The sequence below is a fragment of the Diadema antillarum genome, unplaced genomic scaffold (assembly GCF_040938485.1).
Source record: "Diadema antillarum isolate AM-2024a unplaced genomic scaffold, OU_Dant_1.0 scf00000128, whole genome shotgun sequence".
NCBI classification, from domain to species: domain Eukaryota; kingdom Metazoa; phylum Echinodermata; class Echinoidea; order Diadematoida; family Diadematidae; genus Diadema; species Diadema antillarum.
The window spans coordinates 5,799,535-5,822,579 of NW_027271017.1; the positions used below are offsets into that span (position 1 = coordinate 5,799,535).

Sequence of the window (23,045 nt, forward strand, 5' to 3'; positions counted from 1 at the left end):
GTATGATCAATTTTTGTCACACTCACCGGCATCCTCTGGAGGGAAATCTTCGGTTTCACCATTATGATTGGGGTTCTTGTGTGTGTGTCTGTTTTTGTTTTTTTGCATCCAATTACTCATTTCAGAATACCTACACAAGTATGTTAGAAACTTCATTGTGGAGACATTTTACTCTTGAAATAGACTGCATCCCAGGCATGTGTTATGTGCTATATATCCGGTAAGTGTAGTTCAAGATCATCATCAATTGCTGTTGTTGTTGTTGTTGCCGCCGCCGTCGTTACTACTACTACTACTACTACTACTACTACTACTACTACTACTACTACTACTATCATTGCTAAATGTATTATTACTATCTCATCTTGGCAGCTTGTCAAGTTGGATCTGTTTGAAAGGTGATAACCTGATGTCAACAAAAGTGGCTTAGTGTACATGCCGCAATATCATGTGCTCTACCAGATTTCTCCTCAGGAAAAGGACGTCATGAATCTTCCACTTCAACTGCAACCTCAAATCTAACTCACTGACAATGAGCACTTAATTGGCAGTTGGTTATGAACATGTTAACTTCAGTGACATTGCATGGCTTCTCTGAAGAGAAGCAGCAAGTGCGCATAGCTCACCTTACATCCCCTGCCATCCCAACTTTCTTCGTCATCATCCCAAAAGATGCACTGCGATGTCGTCATGGTGATTGACAGTGTGATGTTGTCGTTCTCGTACACTAGGTCAACAGTCTCCTCTGCCAGGCTAATGAGGATGCCATCTGACTCTTTTGTTAACGAAAATAACAGCAGAGCATCAAGAAATACGAGGAAAAAAAGTCTCCACATATACCAGATTTTGTGTAACCTTGATTTGTTTGTAGAAGCTATAACTGTGCTGAGAATGAGTTTGTTTTTGTGTGTTGTTGACAAAGAGATGACACAACACAAGCAGTAAAAGATATCAGCTGCACTAAGGTATTGATGCCCTTTCTGGAGTATGCTCACTCCAGATCATTAATAATCCAAACTATTGTGAATGGACAATTTCTAACTATCATGGAACGTTTTCATTGACGTCGAAATGACAGAGCGAAATTTGCATAGGTAATCTCTGAATGCTATCAATGCATTATACAGGTGTACCTTGCAAGTCCTCATTTACAGCACTCCATGTGAAATTCACACCTGCAGCCTCCTCCTGGTCGCTCAACACATATACTGTTGAGATCTGACCAACGCAGGTAGTCATGTTTATGGTGATATTGGCAGTGCAGATGGAGAGCGCCACCAGTGGTTCGTTCTGAGGAACAATCACTAGGTGAAGACCATCACTGCCTCCTTGCTCAGGGGAGGAAGACTTGTTGACAAAGAGGGAGGCAGAATACTCCCTGGTGATGCCAACAAGCATTAGCTCCTGAGATGGAAGATTCTTTGTTGGTAGGTAGACACTGATTTCTGAGGACAGACTGCCAACTGCAAGGAATATAATGGAAGATTGCAACGGCATTGATAATTGTTATCATGATGTTCCAGGGAGAAATTTCATCTTATGTGCAACCTAAAGTTCACATAAATCAGGTATCAAAATTAGAGCGGATCATCAGTGTCAATAGATTTGTATTTGGCATAGTCACAGGAATCTAAAATAGGAGGAAAACCCTTCCTTACACTGATTCTACTTCACAAAAATTAATGGAAATTTCTTGTTTCAAGAGAATGTTCACTTCATGATTAGTAACTTTTCAAATAAAAGCATATGATCATCGCCACATAGCAGAAGTAGAAACATTTATGTAGTACTGAGGGAGGTCGCCCTGTAACTGTATCTATAATGAATGTCTTTTGACTTGTGATTTTACTTGATGTTTTATGTGTAAGACTTGAAAAAAATCGGACTTCCATATCGGCAATGAAGAATGAAATTGAAATTGAAAATTGAAATGAATGATTCACCTGTTACAGTGTCCTCTCCTGTCTTGATATGAACACCGACGATGCTGGAATCGACGGTGTCCCCACCCTGTCCCCACCGGAAAGGATTCCATTTTAATGATGATATCTGTAGTGATAAGAAGAAAGGCACTCCATACAATCAAGAGCCCGTCTCCATCAACCACACTGTGCTCTTGTTGATGAATATCAATTTATGAAATAAACGGAAATAAGAATCCTATATAGACTGAATGCGGAATATTCAATTACAATAGTAGCATGCAGCAGCAGCAACAAAGACTCAGATTGCAAACAATAATCATGTCTTTAATTTGCTATATCGCCATTAGAACCGAGTCATCCCCATTTATGACATTGATAGCGTGTGCATATGCAATCACACCAACAACACTGTAGAGGACACTGGCAGAGAATTCCAAGCTATGAAAGGGGCAAACACCAATCACATTGTATCATGTGCAACTGCATTTACTGTAAAAGTGGATATTTTTCGCACTTCCACAGAATCAATACACAAAGTGCAGGAACATATGGCAAGGAAAAATATTTGTGTGCTTTTATTTTCGTGCTAGTTTCTGGTTGTGCGAAATGCGCAAAAATTTCAACTCCGCAAAGATTTTCACTTTTACAGTAGCAGGCCTACAATATATCTGCCTAACCCCACTAAATCAAGAGGTATGGTGATTCCATATAATGTTGCTGACATATTGCACATTGAACATTATTTTTCCAAGAAATGGGTAAAAAGAAAAAGAAGTAATTGTGCACCAACTATAGACAGAGCATATACCTGGAGGTCGACTGCTGCCTCATTCACACCACCCAGAATGCCGTCGAGGTCACTGCCATCCCTGGGCATGCTGACCCCACCCCAACCTCCGGGGCCGGACTCGGCCAGCGACGCGGTGGTCAGCTGATCCTTGCTGACCCTGGCAACGGCAAGGCTGAGTGACTGGGAGGTGATGATGGTGGCCTCCTCCTGTGGCACCTTGCCGGCAACAACTACATCCTGGATGTCAGAGATGGCCGACAAAGCCCCTTTGGTGAAGTTACGAGCCTGGATCGGACAGATGTGCAGAAAAATACAAAAAGAACAAAAAAAATCCCAAAGTATGCTTTTCATGAAAGATACAGAATCATTGAATATGGTTGTTGCTTGCTTGTCTTTCCCAATGAAATCTTCACATTATAATGTTGTTTTAGTCTCTCTCTCTCTCTCTCTCTTTTTTTTTTTTTTTGAGTGAGAACGCAGGAATCCAACTACTTTTTTACAAAGATTTTTTTCATTGAAAACCTTTACATCACAGCTTATATCTGCAATTTTACATCTGATCAAAATGCTCATTTCAGGAAAGACCAATTTTCTTTCAAGTATGCTAAGAAGTGCATGTGGTAGTACACAGTAAGAATAAAGGATAAAGTATATGGTTGGAGCATGTTACTCACACCTACCAGAAACATGTGGGTGTATGGTACAAATACAATGCAGTTCAAGACGGCATGAGAAAATATTTTGACCAATACCTGACTTGTTGTTTTGCTCTGAGAGTCCTCGTTGTCAGCCTCAGGATCAGACCCATTCACTGCAAGTTTCTCGGTCACTTCTGCTGCACTGAATACATTGGACAGACCCTGAACCAGCACAGTACCAGTGGACTCTATGGTCCCCTGACCCTCGCTGTCGGACTGTGATTGGGTCTTCAGAAAGGACGACATCTCAGACAGTGCCAGTGTGGCCTTGACCTGTGTACAGAAGTATTTATATGACAAGCTTTCATCAAACTGTCTGTGCATGAATTCTCATATTTCTCTCAATTTGGCTTATAACATTAGAAATAAATAAATATTTTCTGTTCCTGTTTCTGTACAAGTGTGTTTCTGCTTTTATCCCAAATAATCAGATTTTACCAAATATCTTTTTAAGTTACTAAAATACAAAGCAATACTTTAAAGCGCATAAACTTCTGTTCTGTCATAAGGGACTACACTAGATATAGCTGCATCATTTCATGGCAACATAATTCCGCAGTCCTTGCCTAATGTGTATAAACATAGTACACAACACTTTGGGTTGTTTATTTCATCTCCAAAAGTCCCAGAAAATTATGGTCACTACTTAAGTTTTGTAACCTATTGCAGGGCTCGACACTAATGGTGGCCCGGTGGCCCAGGGCCACCAAAAATGAAAGTCGGGCCACCAAATTCCCAAAAAGGGCAAATTTGGTGGCCCGCCTCGGGCCACCAAAATTTTTTGAAAAGTATGTCAATAAATTCGTAACTTTTCGCGCCGGAAATTAGCGGTTAAATTTGTTTAAAGGATGGATGAAAAGGACTGAATGAGTGCCTGAGAGTGAGTGTTGCAAGTTTGTTGAAGTTTATTTATGAGTAGATATGTCCAACTTCTAATTCTTACTATCATAAACTTAAATATTCGACTCATTAAAAAAAAAAGACTTTTAGTGTTTTTTATTGTTTTGGGGGGACAACAAATTTTTCTCTCGGGCCACCAAAAATTTGAAATTTAGGATTTTGGTGGCCCCATCGGGCCACCAAACAAAAAAGTTAGTGTCGAGCCATGCCTATTGTGCTATAAGGGACAAGATAATTTTAGTGCAAGAGCTAAAATGAGAATGTGTAAATCAAGTAAATCACCAGGATTGCACTTCAAAATGTGAAATGGGTCCATGTTAAGTCATAAGCACAAAGAACTGCAGATTCCATGTCAGTACATGTAAAATATGCATGAATGTGAAATATTGTGAAATCTAACGTGAAAGCAGCACTGCACAGTAAGACAGCCAAATATTTTCTAGATGTTTTTATCCATATTCTACTAACATAAAATTAAACTGTTGCTGGTAGCATGTTGACAGTCAGCAAAATTTGAACGACAATACATCTTATTCGATGAAGCATGCACAACCAATCACCCCAAATTTTAATTCTTCTTCCAGTGTCGTACATGGATGCTCATGTCATTTATGTGACACATACCTGCACATCAGTGGTTATTTCTGTCTCCTTACTGGTGACGATTGCCAAGGCAGCAGAGCTCTGCTTCAGGGAGGACATAGACTCTACTGGTATCTCTGCAATGTTGTCGATTAAGGCCTCACGAATCTATCATTGGAGAATGACAAATTTGGCACATCAGTGGTCAGAATACAAGTGGAAAAGGGTACAAAGCTGTCACAGAACAGTCATGAATATCATCATAACAGCAGGCAGTTCAGGATACTTAAAAAACTGGTTGAATAATGCCACTTAATGAAATGATTGTGCATCAAAGTTAAACTAGAAATGTCGCTAAGGCGACTGGTATGCCTCCGCCATAATGCATGATTCTCCTAATAGGTCTATAGTACATGTAGACAATGTGTGATTACATTGTCACAAAATTGGCAAAATATTAAAATGACAAGTTTGTCACAAATATGTTGAATATTCACCTTCCTTGATCTACATTTGTAGGTTTAATTGGAGCATGTATTTGGGGATTTAAGGACTTAACTTGACTTTGACCCATTCATACGTTTATGATGCATTGAGTAATTTTCAAGGTATGGAGAAAAAGTGCAATTTCTGTATTGAAAAGTTCGTTGTTACCATTTTCATCTGGCCTTTGACACTAAAATTCATAGGATAATCACTGTCAGGCACAACATGCATAAATATGTAGTAAGTTTCAAGATAACTTGAGCCACTTCTAAGATATGCAGGAAAAAGTTAGTTCAGCACTTTACCTTGATCTTTGACCTTTTGACCTTTGAGGCAAAAAAAAGAAGAAGAAACTAGAAATGTCGCTACAGCGACTGGTTATACCCCCGCCAAACAACATTTCATAAGCTTTGGTCAAAAAACTGAGGAAGTAGTTAAATCCGCAAGATCTTTCCTTGATCTTCTGCCATTAATATGCCGTTACCATGGCAACGTACTTTCGGGTACTGTCGAAAAATGCGTCTTGCACATCTACAACCAAAGGCACACATCTGTACCAAATTTCATGGAAATTGGGCAAAAACTGAGGAAGTAGTTTGCAACACAAAATTTTCCATCATTTTGGCTCATAATATGTGAGCTGTTACCATGGCAACATACTTTTTGTCACTGTCAAGAAATGTGTCATGCTGACCTATATCCTAAGACAAACATTCAATATGAATTCCATGAGAATTGGAAGAACACTGATGAAGCAGTTTTGCCATGAAGCATTTTGCCCTATATTTTACCAATAACATGCCGTTACCATGGCAACGCACTTTTTGCCACTGCGGAAATATGTGTCTTGCACATTAACATATTCAGATGAACATCTGTACCTAATTTCATAAAAATTGATCAAAAACTGTGGGAGGAGTTCGCGACGCAAGATTTGTACCCATTTTTGCCCATAATATGCCGTTACCATGGCAACGTACTTTTGGGTACTGTCAAAAAATACGTCTTGCACATCTACAACCCAAGGCACACATCTGTGCCAAGTTTTATGGGAATCGGTTGAAAACTGAGGAAGTAGTTCGCGACGCAAGATTTGCAACGGCCCGACCGCCCGACCGACCGCCCGACCGCCCGACCGCCCGACCGTCCGCTGATTCCTATATACCCCCTTCAAACTTCGTTTGGCGGGGGTATAAAAAGAAAGTTTCCAGAGAATCTCTAGTAATAGGTTATACATGCATACACCAAAGTGTAAAAAAAAAATAATAATAATCCTGCTGGCATTGCATAAATATGAGGGAAATAGTAAAATTTCGAAGTGTTGCCCTTGACCTTTGACCCCTGACCTTTGACCCATGAACCCTAAATTCTCTAGATAATCACTGCCAGTCAGTACATGTATATATACTATGTTCCATGAAAATACCTTGAACAATTTCCAAGATATGGAGAAAAAAGTGAAGTTTTAATATTTTTACTTGACCTTTTGACCTTTGACCTTTGACCTCATGACCCCAAACTTTCACCAGAGAATCTTAATTGGGTAATACATGTATACACTAAGGTTCAAGAAAATATCTTCAAGCATTGCATAGTTATGGTGGAAATAGTGAAATTTTACGTATTTGACCTTGACCTTTTGACCTTTGACCTTGAGCATGTGCACCCAAAAATTGATAGGCACAACTTCACCCCCTAATACACATACATGCCAAGTTTCATTAGGATAACTCAAAACGTTTTTTAGTTACGCTGTCCACAAAATTCATTACGGACGGAAGGACGGACGGACGGAAAGACGGACGGACGGACGGACGGAAGGACGGACGGACGGACGGACAACCCGAAAACATAATGCCTCCGGCACCACTTCGTGGCGGAGGCATAAAAAGGTTAATAAAAGTCCTTTATGGAACGAAGCAAAGGAGCATGCATCCATCCAGATTAAGAGATATGCATCCTTTATTTCAGAGAAAACCCACATGCCCAGCCTATGACATATATGTAGAACAAACTAAAAACACATTACAACTGAAACATTCTTATGAACAAGAGGTCACTCTGGCTTGCTGGAAGATACAAATAACATTTGAAGAGAAGCACCCTACACGGCCGAGGCATTAAAAGAAAAGAAACTAGATATATCGCTACGGCGACTGATATGCCTCCGCCATAATGCATGGTTCTCCTAATAGGTCTATAGTACAATGTCTTGACAATGTGTGATGACAGTTTCACACAATTGGTAAATATTAAAATGACAGGTTTGACACAAATGTGCTGAATGTTCACTTTCCTAGAACTAGGTTCAATTGGATGAATGATTAAAATGGAAGTGCAGGTATTTGGGGAACTGATGATTTTTACTTGACTTTTGACCCTTTTATAAGTTTATGCATTGAGTAATTCAAGGTATTGAGAAAAAGTATAATTTCAGTATCAAATGGGAAAATAGCACTATCTAAACCTGGCCTTTGACCTTTGACCTCACAGTTCCAAAGAGAATCACTGTTAGGTTGAACATGCATAAATATGTAAGTTTCATGATGACACCTTGAGTTACTTTTGAGATATGGAAGAAAAAGTGCTTGACCTTTGACCTTTTGGCAAGAAACTTCCCAAAGAATATATATTGGGTAATACATGTATACATCAAGTTTTAAAAAAAAAAAAAACCTTCAGGCATTGCATAAATATAAGGAAAGTAGTGATATTTTGAGGAGTTGACCTTGACCTTTGACCCCCCTGACCTTTGAACCATGACCCCCAACTTCCCTAGATAATCACTGCCCATTGGAACAAGCATATATACTAAGTTCCATGAAGATACCTTGAACCATTTGCGAGATATGGAGAAAAACATGAATTTTCAACCTTTTTTTTCACAAAATAACCTGTGACCTTTGACCGTTGACCCCGTGACCCTAAAGTCCAAACAAAGTATCAGAGACTCCAACTCCCCCGTTTTCGACGAGAGATCTCCCGCCGAAAACCCATATTTGCAAAATCTCCCGTTCTCCCGTTTGAGATTTAATTTCTCCTGCCCTGGCTCTTTGTCTCCTGTTAGAAAGGATTTCTTACTTATTTCTATCTTATGTTGAAAAAATAAGCCTTAGATAGCACCAGAGAGCATCTAGAAACCTGGGAATTTCGCGCTTCGCACACATCAAGTCGGAGTCTCCCGTTTGCTAAGGGTTTCAGGCGGGAGAATCTCCAGATCAGAAGGTGCTTGAGGTTGGAGTCTCTGAAGTATGATCCCCCCAGGATATACCCTCATACCAAGTTTGATGTAAAACCACCACACGGTTCTTGAGATATCGACAAAAACAAAACGGGACGGACGTACGGACGGACGGACGGACGACCCGAAAACATAATGCCTCCGGCCACTTCATTGGCATAAAAAGGCATAAAAATCAGGAGTGGACAGTAATAAGTTTTACAGTACCTCTCTCCGTTGTGTGGTCATCTCACCATCCTGATCAGTTTCTCCCAATGAGTTGAGGACTGACCCTAAAGCACTGATCAGCTGGGTTGCCTGCCCTGTGTTCCCTTCAGCCAAAAGTGCATTCACCTTCAGGTCTACTGCAGAAGATATGTTCACTAGTTCTGTGCCGTTGTCACCCAAACCTTGTGTCGCTGGGGGATAGACCTACACAGAAATTGCAGAAACACTCAATGCAATTAAGATGATCAGAAGGGAGAACCACAAAGTTTGAATTGTTAGTGTTGGAGGAGGGGACATCCTCATGGCTGGGTATCAAGGGGCAATGCATCAAAACAACTCTATTACAACAGTAGTCCATAAAAGTTAGGGGCTATGCCCCTATTCTCGAGTCCATGGTTCCTTTATACCAACAGAGTTCAAATTTGCAAGCATAACAGTGTCTCAATCATCTCAAATTATCCAGATTTTCTGAGGTGACAACTTGCACGGGCAAAACTTCTTTACTTCACTACCAAAGCTGTGGCCATTTTCCTTGATAATAAATGCATGTAAATGTATGCTGCACTAGCACTGGTACAACATTCTTGAAAGTCTGTTTGTTATAACACTACTACTGATAATAAAACATATAATTTTTATAGCACCATTTTCCATTCTGATTAAGTGCTCAAGGCACTTTACACCAAACAAAAAATTGGAAAAAGTGAACCATATTTTACTTCTCATTTGTAAATAATTTGAAAGACCATAAAGAACGTGGGTTTGAAGAGTCAACTTCCCAACAATTATTTCACATGCACTGTTTTTTGTTTTTCTTATTGACAGTAATAAGGAGAGTGTGCTTACTGTAGCATTCAGGTAGACAGTTGTCATGGCTTTGAATGCATCCATTACAATCACTTTGATTAACACCACAAAGTCTTTTTCCATTTCTCCTACTGGCATGGAAAGATCTTCTTGTCTTGTCTCATAACCTGCATAGAGTTGAAATCCTGATTAAACAAAAAAGGCAAAGAGAAAGATGAAGACATGATGATTTCGTGAGGCAGATGAATTTTGTAGTCAGATGACATAAGGTCTCGCAAAATCTTGAATGGAGAATGACATTCATTGCAGCAAACAAAAACATCTGTTTACATAACAATTCTGGTATCTGTGGAGGAGTTAACATAACTAAGTAACGAAAGCAAGTGTGACATTTTTCACCCATGCACAAAATGTTATCTTTTTCCAGAAGAATCTACTCTGAAAAGATAAATTTGCCACATTCACCCATTGTCCAAAAGTTTCCTTTGCATTCAAGACTTTTAAGGTGAATACTGACATTCAAGAAATACATTCTATTCAAATTTTCTCCTGAGGTCAACTGACAAGGTTCTGAACATGACTTACAGACATCACATAAGTTTCAGTCACTAGGGAAACTTTTTTCGTTTAGAGTGCGGTGTTCAAGTGTAAAGCACCAGCCACTGAGGAAACTTTGTTAGTTTAGAGTACAGTTTTTAAGTGTAAAGCACATTTAGATGACTTTGAATTTCTTTATCCTTTGGATTTTTCCTCCTCCATGAGAAAAGTCATGAGCAACATGAGAGGCACACTGCAAATTCTAACCATTTTAGATAAGCAATTACTGTGAAGCATTTCATCACCCACCCACCTTGACTATCACTGATAAATCTGCCCCCAGTGACATCAAAATTGGTGAAGACGTGCATCTCATAAGAAAGGGGCTGGTCGGAATCCACAAAGTCCTGACAAGCGATGGTGAAGGGTGTCTGTATGGAATGCCCCTCCCTGGGCTCCACACGGCAATCCCCAGGGGATGGTGGGGCATTGAAGTGGACGCTGTACTCTGTGAAACCTGGAGTGCTGAAATTTCCCACCGAACCTATGAGAAGAAATGGTGGAACAATAATTAATGGTGATGGTACTTGATATGTGTTGTCATGATAGCATTTGTGTCATCCACATTGTAAACTTTATTGTTATATCTAAGAAAATGGCAAATTATGTGACTTGTATGAACACAGTAAGAAAAATAAACAGTTTAATGTCTGAACTATCTCTCATTTCTTTTTTAAATGTTGTTCTATGTTCAAAACTCGAATGTGTTTAGTGTGTGCCAGGCATATTATATAAAATAGGTGTGAAATATGCAAGCACCATGCTACTTCATTAATGCACAGCTCAATCTATAAATCATGCCGTACCTTCCACACGAAACACGACACTGCCAGCTTTGTCCACTGATGCAAAGGTGAAGGGTTTGACAACCAAGTGGTTGCTATGGAGTCCGGTAAGTGTTTGGCTGGCAAAATCAAAATCCACACCAATACTGGAATGACTAGCCACGTGGTGCCAAGTGAAGGAGACGTCTAATTGGTCCTCTTCACAACTGGTGCACGTTGCCAGCAGAACGAGCCGCTCAGCCACATCTAGGTAGCTGTCACAGTTGCTCAGGCAGCTGGAAGGACAAAGAGAGTGCAGTATATTATGGGTTCTTGTCCATGAGCATTGTTACCTACTTTGGTCACAGTAAATATTTGAAACAACTTTATGTCCGATTATGCAGCACGATTCCTCTCATAGTAGGTAAAACTTAAAGGTACTAGCCCACATTTGCAAACCCACGAAAATCAAAACTGCATAAAACAGGTCCAATATGACTTCAAGTACAAGTTATAACAGTAACATACCTCACCTGTTGCTCTTTGTCTATACCATTCGATAAAAGAGAGAAAATCATCGTTTTAAAATCAATTTTCAAACCGGGTCAACCCGACCCAAAATCAAATTACGAGCGCGGGCTAGCTACGTACATGTAACTTAAACATGTATCGCATGCATGTATAGTACGTATGTGGACCGGAGCTAGCGAGCGTTATACGCATGAATACGGTGCATTTTTATTTATTTTTATGAAAGTATTGGACTAATTGGAACGAAATTTTGCACAGGTGTTACTGCAATCATACCCAAACTCCATGCTAACTATGAGACCAATTGCTGCAGGTTCACAAATGTGGGCTAATACCTTTAAAGTGCAAATAACCACAATAGTGAAGACTTTGGCCACTCAACACAAAGGCATAATGTCATGTCTATAACCACATGTTTTCCTGTACTGAATGTAATCAATCCTCATGATCTTTTTTTTTTTTTTGGGGGGGGGGGGGGAAGGGGGGAAATCTGCTCATGCACAGACGCTCAATTCTCAGCAAATTGAGTGTAAGATCAATTATCAGGGATGCCAGTGGCAAATTGCTCTTGGGCCGGAAATTTTTTTGTGAACGAAACTGATGTGCGCGAAGCGCACATTACGAGCGCAAAGCGCGAAGTCCCTTCGGCCGGGGTCCAGGGCCCGCTCAAGGGCCCTGGAAGCTCTGGGGTTCTTAGATGCTCTCTGGTGCAATCTGAGCATTTCTGAGGGCTCTTCTCCCCTCAAATCTAATCCAGAGATATGAATTTGTAGCAAAAATAAAGAAGTCCTAACCCCTAAACTCCGTAGTTTTGCTTCGTTCAGCTGACTCGATCGACTCACTATACTCTCTCAGCGCTGTAGCTATAGCGAGAGCGCAGCATGATCCATGCACCGCAGTATAGTACATCGCCTAGAAACACCACACGTTGTTCGATCGCGATCATACGTGCTGGTATAACGCTTTCCAGACAATAATGTGGTCGTATTCTAGGGAAAAAAGGGATTTGTAGCAAAAATAAAGAAGTCCTAGTGCCGTAAAATCCGAAGTTTTGCTTCGTTCAGCTGACTCAATCGACTCACCACATGCCACACCGTCTCAGCGCTGTAGCTACAGCGAGAGCGCAGTATGATGCATGCACCGCGACCGCACATAGTACATCGCATAGAAACACCACACTGTTCGATCGCTATCATCGCACGTGTTGCATGTCCCATGGCCCAGCCAGCAGCAGCAACATCGCGCTAGTTTTGCATGACAGTCGTTTTGTGATATTCTCATGCCCAAGTATATACGAAACATACTACGGAAATCGTGAAAGTGAATGTCCCGTAAGTTTAGATGATCATATTTTTTCGTTTTTCTTTCTTTCTTTCTTTGTTTCTTTCTCGTGTTTTCCGGCTTTCCCACACAGACGAAAATAATATTACGAAGCCGGAAATTGGACACCGAAATATGAAAAAGCCGGAATTCCGGCTATTGCCGGAAAACTGGCATCCCTGAATTATGATCATAAGTCTGTTTTATAAGGATAGTTACGCTTGATTCAAAGAACAGATTTGATAGCAGTGCGAGCGTAACTTTTCTGAATCACATCAATCGTAAAATCAACCCTACGATCAATCTGTATGAAACAGGCCCCTGGTTGGATTGGTTCCATAGAGTGACAGAGACAGAGATATCAAACTTATTGGAGCACACAGCTCGGCAGCACTGTTCTGAAATTTGAATGTTGAGTCTTACATACTTTTACGGTTCATACCTGATAAGAATATCTGGGGAATATCCAGCAGTTACTGCTATTCTCTGTTGTACTGTGCGGCTGACTCCTTGCTCCACTGCTATCACCAGCCAGAAATCCATCCTGGTGTCAGCTAACAATTTCTCAGCATTTATCACCTGCTTGGATGCATTGGATTTCAGCTCAGCACCCTCTTCTGAAAAGCATGGATCTGCCATTACACAAAAGACATAAATTGTAAATATTACTCCAATAATACACATCAGTGAGGCAGCAGTGAGGACATTAGTAAGAATGGTTCACACATGGCACCTTTGGAACAGTTCAAGACATGCCCAAGGCAATAGCTTAGGTTGTTTTTGGACTGTTTTGAAGGTACCAAGTGTGGGTAATTACACTAACGCTTGAACGAAATGATGTGTTACTTGTTTTATAAAATGATGAAGTAGATCCTTGTTATTGGAAGAATTTCTAATGCACATGTTTTGAATAAAAAAAACCCCAATGAACCTTTAACAGAATGACATACTAAGTTGTCATCTACGAATACTTACCAAAATTTGATAAAGCTTCTTCAAGGGATTCATATGTTGAGTCACTATCAGCCAGTAAGCAGTACCAAGAAAAAGCCAAGGATCCATGTGAGCCCTGTGCTTTGTTTGGGTCGTGGGATGAGGTCCCATCCACCACCAGGTCCGAAGTGACACCTTACAGTAAAGACACACACAAGTAAACACACACAAACATGGTGGGACACTTGTGCATCACATATCAAAATTTGGCTAAACAGTAAAACATGGGTATGAGAGGTTGCAGTCTTGGGATCAGAACAGCTGCTTCTGTGGAGGTACCATAGATTGCAATTCTATACAAGTGAAGTTTTCAGCTACTCAATACCATTTTCTGTACCTATTAAAATGTTTCATGTGTTCATTTGATTTTCTGGGGATTCATAAGGGACAAAGAATTTCTAGGAGGGCACTTTTTTTTTTATCAAGGGTTTTGTCAGTGATTTTTTTCACTGAAAAATTTTTTCTCAGCTAGTCAGATGCAAAGGATTTCAGTAGTTTAAAACAGTTGCTAGTGACTGACATGTGTTTCATGAAACACTGCCTTGAGGGGGTTCCTTTGAGACACCTGGGGGCGTTTCATGTAACTTTTCGTCAGTGATTTACACTGACAACTGTTAAAAGCTACTGAAATCCTTGCATCTGATTGGCTGATAGCAAATTCGTCGGTGAAAACCTCCGACGAACTCGTTGATGAAACGCCCCCAGATATAAGATGACCACCACACTTACTGTGGGACCGAGACACTCCCCCTTTGATGACTGCCACAAGGTCGCAAGGCTCGATTCTCAACCAGCTTGTGGTTCTCCGGTCACCCACCACTTCCCCTGACCGCTTGTCCACAGACAGAACTTGCAGCTTCAGGTCATGTGAACTGATGTCCAGGGTGTGGCTAGGTATGATCACTTGGGATGACTGTCAAAAAAAATGTTGGCAGAGGGTCTACAGAGTAAACACTTTTAAGACTACATTAAAGGACAAGTTCACCTTCATAGACATGTGGGTTGAGTGAATGCAGCAATATTAGTAGAACACATCAGTGAGAGTTTGAGCAAAATCGGACAATCCGTTAAAAAGTTATGAATTTTTGAAGTTTCTGCTCACTCACGGCTGGATGAAAAGACTACTATAGCTTGTGATGTCACATGAGTACAACGATATAAAGAAAGAATAAAGAAAATTCAACATATTTCCATTTTTCTCCCATAACAAAAGAACACTTGACTTCTCTCTTTCAGAAGGCAGGGGGAATAATATTACCCTAAACATATGTCAGTAGCAAGTCGAAGAACTGTGCACTTTATTCAAAAAGTAAAGATTTGTGAAATTCTCTTTTTATTTTCCTTATAAAGTTGTACGCATGTGACATCATACACTGTAGTAGTCTTCTCTTCCAGCAGTGACTGCGCAGATACTTAAAATATTCGTAACTTATGAACGGATTGTCCAATTTTCCTCAAACTTTCACTGATGTGTTCTACTGATATTGCTGCATTCTCTCAATCCTTATGTATATGAAGGTGGACTTGTCCTTTAACTTATGGAATAAAGCTTTATGTTTCATAGACAAAATTTTGTTTCAAGGCTATTGTTATGAATCATGAATTAAACAATCTAATGGGTTTTTTTAATGGGCTCTACTTTTTATGTAATTCACAGCTAAGCCACAACATTTTGTTTGGATGTTGAGTTCCACGGAAGCAATTAAGTAGGAGTATTGTGACTGCATGAGGATTTATTTGTGTGTGTGTGTGTGTGCACCCACATATGCAGTTTGTCCACACAGACATGCAAGTTTCAATGTTCTACAGAGCTACCATGCAGAGGCACTGAACAACTGTCTCCTTGTCTTCTCTTGATCTACTAAAGTATTTTTCCTTTTCCCTTTTTCATATGGATGAACACAGAGGCGACACATTTTCTAATGTGACAACTGCTCCAGTGTTCTTTTCTCCAAGGACTTATGGTTAGGGTTGTGATAGGGTTTTAGGCTTAGTTTGATGTGAGGATTAGGATTATGGTCGGGGTTATGTTTTATGTTTGGCTTAGCATGCAGATCTATTTCATTAGAGAGCAATTGTTGCCGGAGCAAATGTTATGGAGCCACTAATAGAAAGCCCATTGCTAATTACCCCCCCCCCCCCACACACACACACACACACACACACACACACATACACACACACACACACACACATATTTACAAAATGATTGAATATGTGGAAAATGCCAGTTACTGTGCAGCTTACGTGAGTCACCAGCTCAAAAGCTGCCACTACTTCACCATCTACTGAAGATGTTAAAATCCTCCATTCGAATGAGGTGGTTAGATATGCTGCGCAGTCATCGTCAATGTTGACCCTGGCAGAGACGTGGATGTCTGAACATCGTAGGTAGGGCTGTGGCTGAGTGGCATTATCTGACCCTCCTATGATTGCCAGTGAGGTGATGCAGCTAGGCCTTTTGGTCACTTCCACCTAATATATACAGGTACAGCAAAACAGGAGTAACAAGGAAAAGTAGAAATTACGCGGTGCGTAATATATGTCCCCGCCGGAAGTAGCATTTAGTAGCAAAATGTACAATATAGGTAAAAAATCAAGGTCAAAGGTCAAAGAAGTCAAAGGTCAAAATTCTGTGTAGAAGTTTTGAAGCCCTCACCTAGTGCCATCACATAAAGCAAACGGAATCGAAATCGGGTTACAAATGGCGGAGTAGCATTTTCTAGCCAATGTACAATATAGGTAAAAAATCAAGGTCAAAGGTCAAAGAAGTCAAAGGTCAAAATTCTGTGTAGAAGTTTTGAAGCCCTCACCTAGTGCCATCACATAAAGCAAAACGGAATCGAAATCGGGTTAGAAATGGCAAAGGAGTAGCATTTGGTAGCAAAATGTACAATACAGGTCAAAAATCAAGGTCAGAGGTCAAAGAAGTCAAAGGTCAAAATTCTGTGTAGAAGTTTTGAAGCCCTCACCTAGTGCCATCACTTAAAGCAAACGGAGTTGAAATCGGGTTACAAATGGCGAAGGAGTAGCATTTTGTAGCAAAATGTACAATATAGGTCAAAAATCAAGGTCAAAGGTCAAAGAAGTCAAAGGTCAAAATTCTGTGTAGAATTTTTGAAGCCCTCACCTAGTGCCATAACATAAAGCAAACAGAATCGAAATCGGGTTAGAAATGGCGAAGGAGTAGCATTTTCTAGCCAATGTACAATATAGGTCAAAAATCAAGGTCAAAGGTCAAAGAAGTCAAAGGTCAAAATTCTGTGTAGAAGTTTTGAAGCCCTCACCTAGTGCCATCACATAAAGCAAACGGAATCAAAATCGGGTTAGAAATGGCGAAGGAGTAGCATTTTGAAGCAAAATGTACAATATAGGTCAAAGGTCAAGGTCAAAGGTCACAACTGAAATTCTGTGTAGAAATTTCAAAGATCCCATGTAGTGCTATCATGTAAAGCAAACAGAATCAAAATCGGGTTAGAAATGGCGAAGGAGTAGCATTTTGAAGCAAAATGTACAATATAGGTCAAAGGTCAAGGTCAAAGGTCACAACTGAAATTCTGTGTAGAAGTGTCAAAGCTCCCATGTAGTGCTATCATATAAAGCAAACAGAATCAAAATTTATCAAAATCCCTCCTAAAATCCATAAAAATCCCCCACGGTCAGTACCAAAATCAAATCATCTGTTCCTTGTATTATTTCAAACCTTAAATCCGTTCATAACTTTTTGAGTTATTTTGCACACAGACAAACAACCAACCAAACAAACAAACGACGATGAAAACATAACCTCCTCCCTCGGTGGAGGTAAAAAAACTGACTGGCATGTCTAACAGAATAGCACTTGGAGCAATACAGTCACACTGTTGAATGACTATGTAGACATATAGATGTTTGTGAGGCAGCAACATTTACTTTATATTCTATCCTTGTGATGTGAGTGTATTAAATTTAATAGTTGACATCATTTTCCAAAGACGAAGCTAACAACAAGGTTACATAAAAAATATATATTACAATATCTGATGAATTGTTATTTGCCGAGGCAAAACTTTCAATACAGCACTTCAAGATATTTAAACCAATTTTGCGAGATGTTGGCATCAAGGATCATTGCCCACTATGATTATCTACCCCAAGCAAGAGATGGTCAGTAAATAACATCATGATTAGAGAACATTTGTTGAGAAGACTTCTTACATTAAAAAATGAATTTTAACGCTTTCTTGGACATGCCACTCTACTTTCACCTAATATTTCACAGGAAATAGCATAAGCATGATATTCTCATGCTTGCAGATCATTGCACAATATTGCACATGTTGGTGAGGATAGTATTCTCCATATGCTCAGTGTGTATATCTGACCATTTACGTGCAGCACTTGATACACTCTCCTACAAGCAGGATATTTTGCAGTTTATTGTGTCGTTTTCTGACAAGTGCCTCTTTTCAAAGTACTCAGCACTTTAGATTTTCAATTTCAATTTCAATTTTAATTTCAATTTCAATTTTATTTCCATTTCCATTGAACAAACAGGGAAAATTATATACAACACATTTACAGAACATATTTGTAACAGATTTAAGAGGGAGGTATATTTCTATGAAGATATATGATCAAAAGTTACAGTATTTGGAATCTCAGTTTAATGTTACAAATATTTTTTTCCAGAAATTTATTTCACTATGGTATGATATGTAAGGATTTTGTTGCAAAATTACTAAAATGGCATAGCAAGAAGAAGGAACATACTGAAAAGCATAAATTCTTAAATTCTTGCAACTTTGGTAAATTTTACCTGGACCTGAGCGGCTAATGTGTTGAAGATCTCTGCGGAGACATTGTATGATCCAATGTCACTGTACGTGTAACTGGCAAAGCTTGCAAGAAAGCCTCGAAATGATGCTACACTGCCCTCAAGGTCCTCTGGCAAATCATCAAGCGACCAATCCGCCGGCTGAGCAGCGGTCCCCTGGTCGTCGCTATCATCGAAAGTGATGACAAAACGCGAATGTCGTGGCAGCATACCATGGCACAGCAAAGCGCACCACACTTCCTCCCCTGTATACATCCTCCTTGAGCACTGAATGCGTGCTGATGGCAGGACTGTAGCATTCATATACGTGGCAAGATTAGATTCATTTCCATGTGCAGATGCATAGAGAGTAAAGACAGAGGGCCAGCTAAACGTGATGAGAACACTCTGTGGAGAGTGTTGCTCGAAGGGGATTTCTTGCTCAGTGAAATGATCTGTAATCGACCAAGCTACAGGTGATTCCGGCTGGAATGGGCCGACTACTGCAGCGACAGCAATGATGGTTTCATTCACACTGAAGGATGAGGCTGGTGTGTAATCTAAATAGAGGAGATGAAACAAAAAATCAACTGATTTGACAAAACTTATTCAAACAGGCCACTGACACTGAGGAGGAGTGGAAGTGATGATATATGGGAACACATTTCCGTAAAAATGTCAGATGTTATAACAAAAAAAAACCCCAACATCTCTTAAAAACAGAGATGCGAGTTTATTTCTTCTTCAGAGCATTTGTTCAGTGGGAGAGTTTTGGGGTTTTTTAAGAAGCTCAAAAACAAGATTTCAGAGAAATGCAGCTTTCCCTGCTGAGGGGACTGCACATTTTTCTTTAACCAAAGTCAGGATGTATTCATAATGAGCTCAACAATTTTCGGTTTTACCCTCCTATAACGTTACTCCATGTTGGCATATTGCAGGGGCAGATCCAGGAATTCCGTAAAGAGGGGGTGCGTTTACAAAATAAAAGGGGGGGCGCAAGCACCCCTCCCCCATTTTTTTCTTTTTATTTCTTTTGTTTCAACAAAAAATAAGGGGGGGGGGGGGGGGCGTGCGCCTGTTGCGGTCCTCCCTGGATCCGCCACTGTATTGTGTTGTAATTTGTTGTGACACCAACACACATGCATACAATTTGTACAGAGATGCTTAAAAGGGGCCCTTGCCCATATCAAAATCGTGAGGTTCAGTTGACATAAAACACATTACAAGGACAAAGTTTTTAACTGAAATTAATACACATAACAAAAACAAAGTTTTCAACTGTTCTGGTTGTCTTCTGAAAAAAAAGAAAAAAAAAAGGTTTTCATGATTCTTTAAGTGCATGCTATATGTTGATGCCACTTTTAGATAACATCAACTATCTTTAGTTTCTTGAACTTTTATCACACAGGATTTTGCCTAAAAGCCAGTCAGCATATTTGCATAAAATACAGAACGCCTGTAAGTATTTTGTTTGTACAAAATGATGAGATCCAGGGCAGATGGACAGACCGTTTGAATTCAGGCGGGAGAGACAATTCCTATGTGGAAACAATGCCTCTGGTACCACTTCGGTTTGTATTTAACGCTCAGCAGACTCAGCAGACAAAAATGATTGCAACTCAAATATGTGATCGAGCATCACAAAACCAACAAAAAGTCGCATGCCCTGATTTTGTGCGAGGACTCAACATAGGTGAAATGGGCCAACCTATTCAATCTTCAGCTTTTTATTTTCTGAAACAGCACATCTTCTTCTACACTATGCTAAAGTTAGGAATAGTACAACAAATGGGAAATTGTGTTTTTAGCAGTTTTTCTATGACATTTTTTTTTTTTTTTTAGAATAGCGTGGTTAGTTGTGTCTGAGTCTTTTTTCATTTCTTAAAAACCCTTTATACACTCTTTACTTTCAACTCTAATAACTTTTAAAAATACAATGCTACTGCTTTGAAAGTTGGTATTAATTATGGACAGAACGTGTTAATAGAGCATGATCAATTTCAGCTGAATCAAATAATTCATTCACTGCTGTTGCTATGAAGTTTTGCATCCTCTTTTTTGTCCCATTCACTGCACTCATCCAGCTGACTTTCAGCTTATGACCTCAAATAGACCCAGATAGACTTCAGAGCCTCTTTACTCAGTACACACTTTTCCAGAGTGTATGCTTTCTTTCCGATGTTAAGATAGGTTAGGAGAGTCCATCTGAATTGAGTTATACATCACTTTAAAGCTTAATGTCTGCTCTTTTAGAAGGTACCCTCAACCTAAAAGTCGTATCTGGCAACTTTTTTGTTGCTTTTCTGATGCAGAGTAACATATAAAAGCAGTCACACACATACAGGCTTACCATCTGGATAGTGGAAGAGGTCTACGAGAATGTAGCTGTTAGGCACATTTGGAGAGGATATTTGCACTGTCCATGCAGGAATAGATGTGGCAGCATTGTTGGCAGAAACCACAGAATTCGTATCATCCTGCGCACTCTGCGTAACTACATTACTAGCAGTAGTAACCAGCATTGTCATGGGATTCAGTGGTGATGGCGTTTGGGGCGTGGTTGATGGGGCAGCAGCAAGCCCCACAGTGGACGTAGAAATTGTATGGCTGAGAGTGGAAACTGGCTGCATTTGCACTGCCGGGGTAGCTGTGGTATGGCTTGGAGTGGTAAATGGCTGCCGCTGCACAGTGGGAGAAGATGTCGCATGACCCAGGGTGGACGATGGTGGCCATCGAGTCGTAGGATAACTATCAGATAAAAGGGGTTGGGATCCCATCCTGCATACACTACGACGTTGCTCTGAGCAGTCCCTCCATGCCCACTGCTTTGAATTTATCGCAACACAGTCATGTACCTCATTCTGCCTATCGATTACTAAAATGAACATTTGATTTGAAGGGGAAAAAAAAGATACAACACAAATTCTTAACATCTGCACTGATATTTCCATTAAAAAACACTCACTGTATAATGCAATATATTGTATCAATATGAATGCTAAAAAAGGGCTGCAAAACAAGAGTACATACCATTTTCCGATATACTGACATTGTTAAGCTTAGATAGTCCGGCAGCATCTTCCATAGAATATTTATCATGGATAAACAAGGAATATAAAACAGCATACCGTAAAACGAGGAATGTTCACATGCATTTTAATCTAGCAAATTTCGTGAGAGCCAAGTTTCCCAAAATTAAAATGCACGCTAAATATCTTATCGACACTATATGCATTGAATGTTAGAGGCAACCTGTGAAAATTTCATGCTGCGAATAAAGCCGCCGGCTCCCATTCGCAAAAATTTCATGCCGCGAAAATATGTTTTACAGCACTCACTTCCCAGCAGCAAGAGTCTGTTATGAAGTTTTACACTCACTACTTTTACTTCTGCTATCACTCTCTTTGTCAATGGTGGTAATGATGATTCTGCCTCTATAGCAATAATTGTTTCTCCATTTATAGTAAATTTTGCGGAGTTGAAATTTTCGCGCATTTTGTGCAACGAGAAACTACCGCGAAAATAAAAACATGCGAATATTTTTGCATGCCATATGTTCCAGTAGTTGACGTCTTGATTCCGCAGAATTAAGGACACGCGAAACTCTTTTTATCCGGCTGAGCGCAAAAAATCAGTCACGCAAAAATATCCACTTTTACAGTAACCTCACTAGAATCGATATTTTTATTTCATTTGTTTGATTTATTTCATTTCCCACAAGAAATGCAATTGCAATAAGACATTTAAATACAAATAATCCTACAAAACCAGTGCAATGTTACTAATTACAAAAATAGTGTGAATTAAAATATAATAGTACATAATTGCAAATTTTATGACAGTAATACCAAATCAAAATTGTTGGAAATAGAGGGGGCTGCAAAAAAGTCTTCTAATACACAATATACCCCTCCCATTACTGTGCTAACCTTACTTTCAGGGAGCCTACATTAGGTCTGGGAAGACATAGAGATCTTTGGATTTCACCCTAATATTCAAGGTATAGTACCCTACATTTCATGAAGAGTTCTGTTTATACACTACTGTAATATATCTTAATGTTGTTCTCATGTTTTACAAGTTTTTTCACAAATGACACGATTTATCATGGAAATATTTAAAGTATGTGCTAAGAGCCCTTGCTGTTGTAATGTACTGTATACGCCATATATTTAGCGAGTCTAAATTTTTGCGAATCTTATCAGAACTTGCCAACGATTTTGCAAGTGGTTAAATTTGCAATCGTGGAGTACTGTACTGAACAGAGAAATGTATATGTGTGCGTCACATTCATATTGGGATCAGAGTCATTATTTTCATGTATCTTTGCGCAAATAGCGCCTGACTTCAGAAATTTGCGATAATAAAAACCTCATGAAATATTCGGCACATTGCTTTGTCATAACAGA

At 39.7% G+C, this 23,045-nt stretch overlaps 1 protein-coding gene across 1 annotated transcript in view; it reads right to left on the reverse strand.

Moving 5' to 3' along the window:
- The window catches only part of LOC139720512 (polycystin-1-like protein 2), a 31,379-nt gene extending 10,010 nt beyond the window's left edge, over positions 1 to 21,369 (reverse strand). The window contains exons 1-15 of the mRNA XM_071631865.1: positions 21,153 to 21,369; positions 18,640 to 19,196; positions 16,089 to 16,316; positions 14,571 to 14,754; positions 13,291 to 13,480; positions 11,040 to 11,293; positions 10,487 to 10,717; positions 9,676 to 9,821; positions 8,830 to 9,033; positions 4,938 to 5,063; positions 3,468 to 3,686; positions 2,734 to 3,000; positions 1,944 to 2,049; positions 1,134 to 1,463; positions 627 to 775 (exon numbers count right to left, since the gene is read on the reverse strand). Coding sequence (XP_071487966.1) covers positions 627 to 775; positions 1,134 to 1,463; positions 1,944 to 2,049; positions 2,734 to 3,000; positions 3,468 to 3,686; positions 4,938 to 5,063; positions 8,830 to 9,033; positions 9,676 to 9,821; positions 10,487 to 10,717; positions 11,040 to 11,293; positions 13,291 to 13,480; positions 14,571 to 14,754; positions 16,089 to 16,316; positions 18,640 to 19,196; positions 21,153 to 21,369 — 3,408 coding nt within the window. The remainder of the gene's footprint in view (positions 1 to 626; positions 776 to 1,133; positions 1,464 to 1,943; positions 2,050 to 2,733; positions 3,001 to 3,467; positions 3,687 to 4,937; positions 5,064 to 8,829; positions 9,034 to 9,675; positions 9,822 to 10,486; positions 10,718 to 11,039; positions 11,294 to 13,290; positions 13,481 to 14,570; positions 14,755 to 16,088; positions 16,317 to 18,639; positions 19,197 to 21,152) is intronic.
- Between the last annotated feature and the right edge of the window lie 1,676 nt (positions 21,370 to 23,045).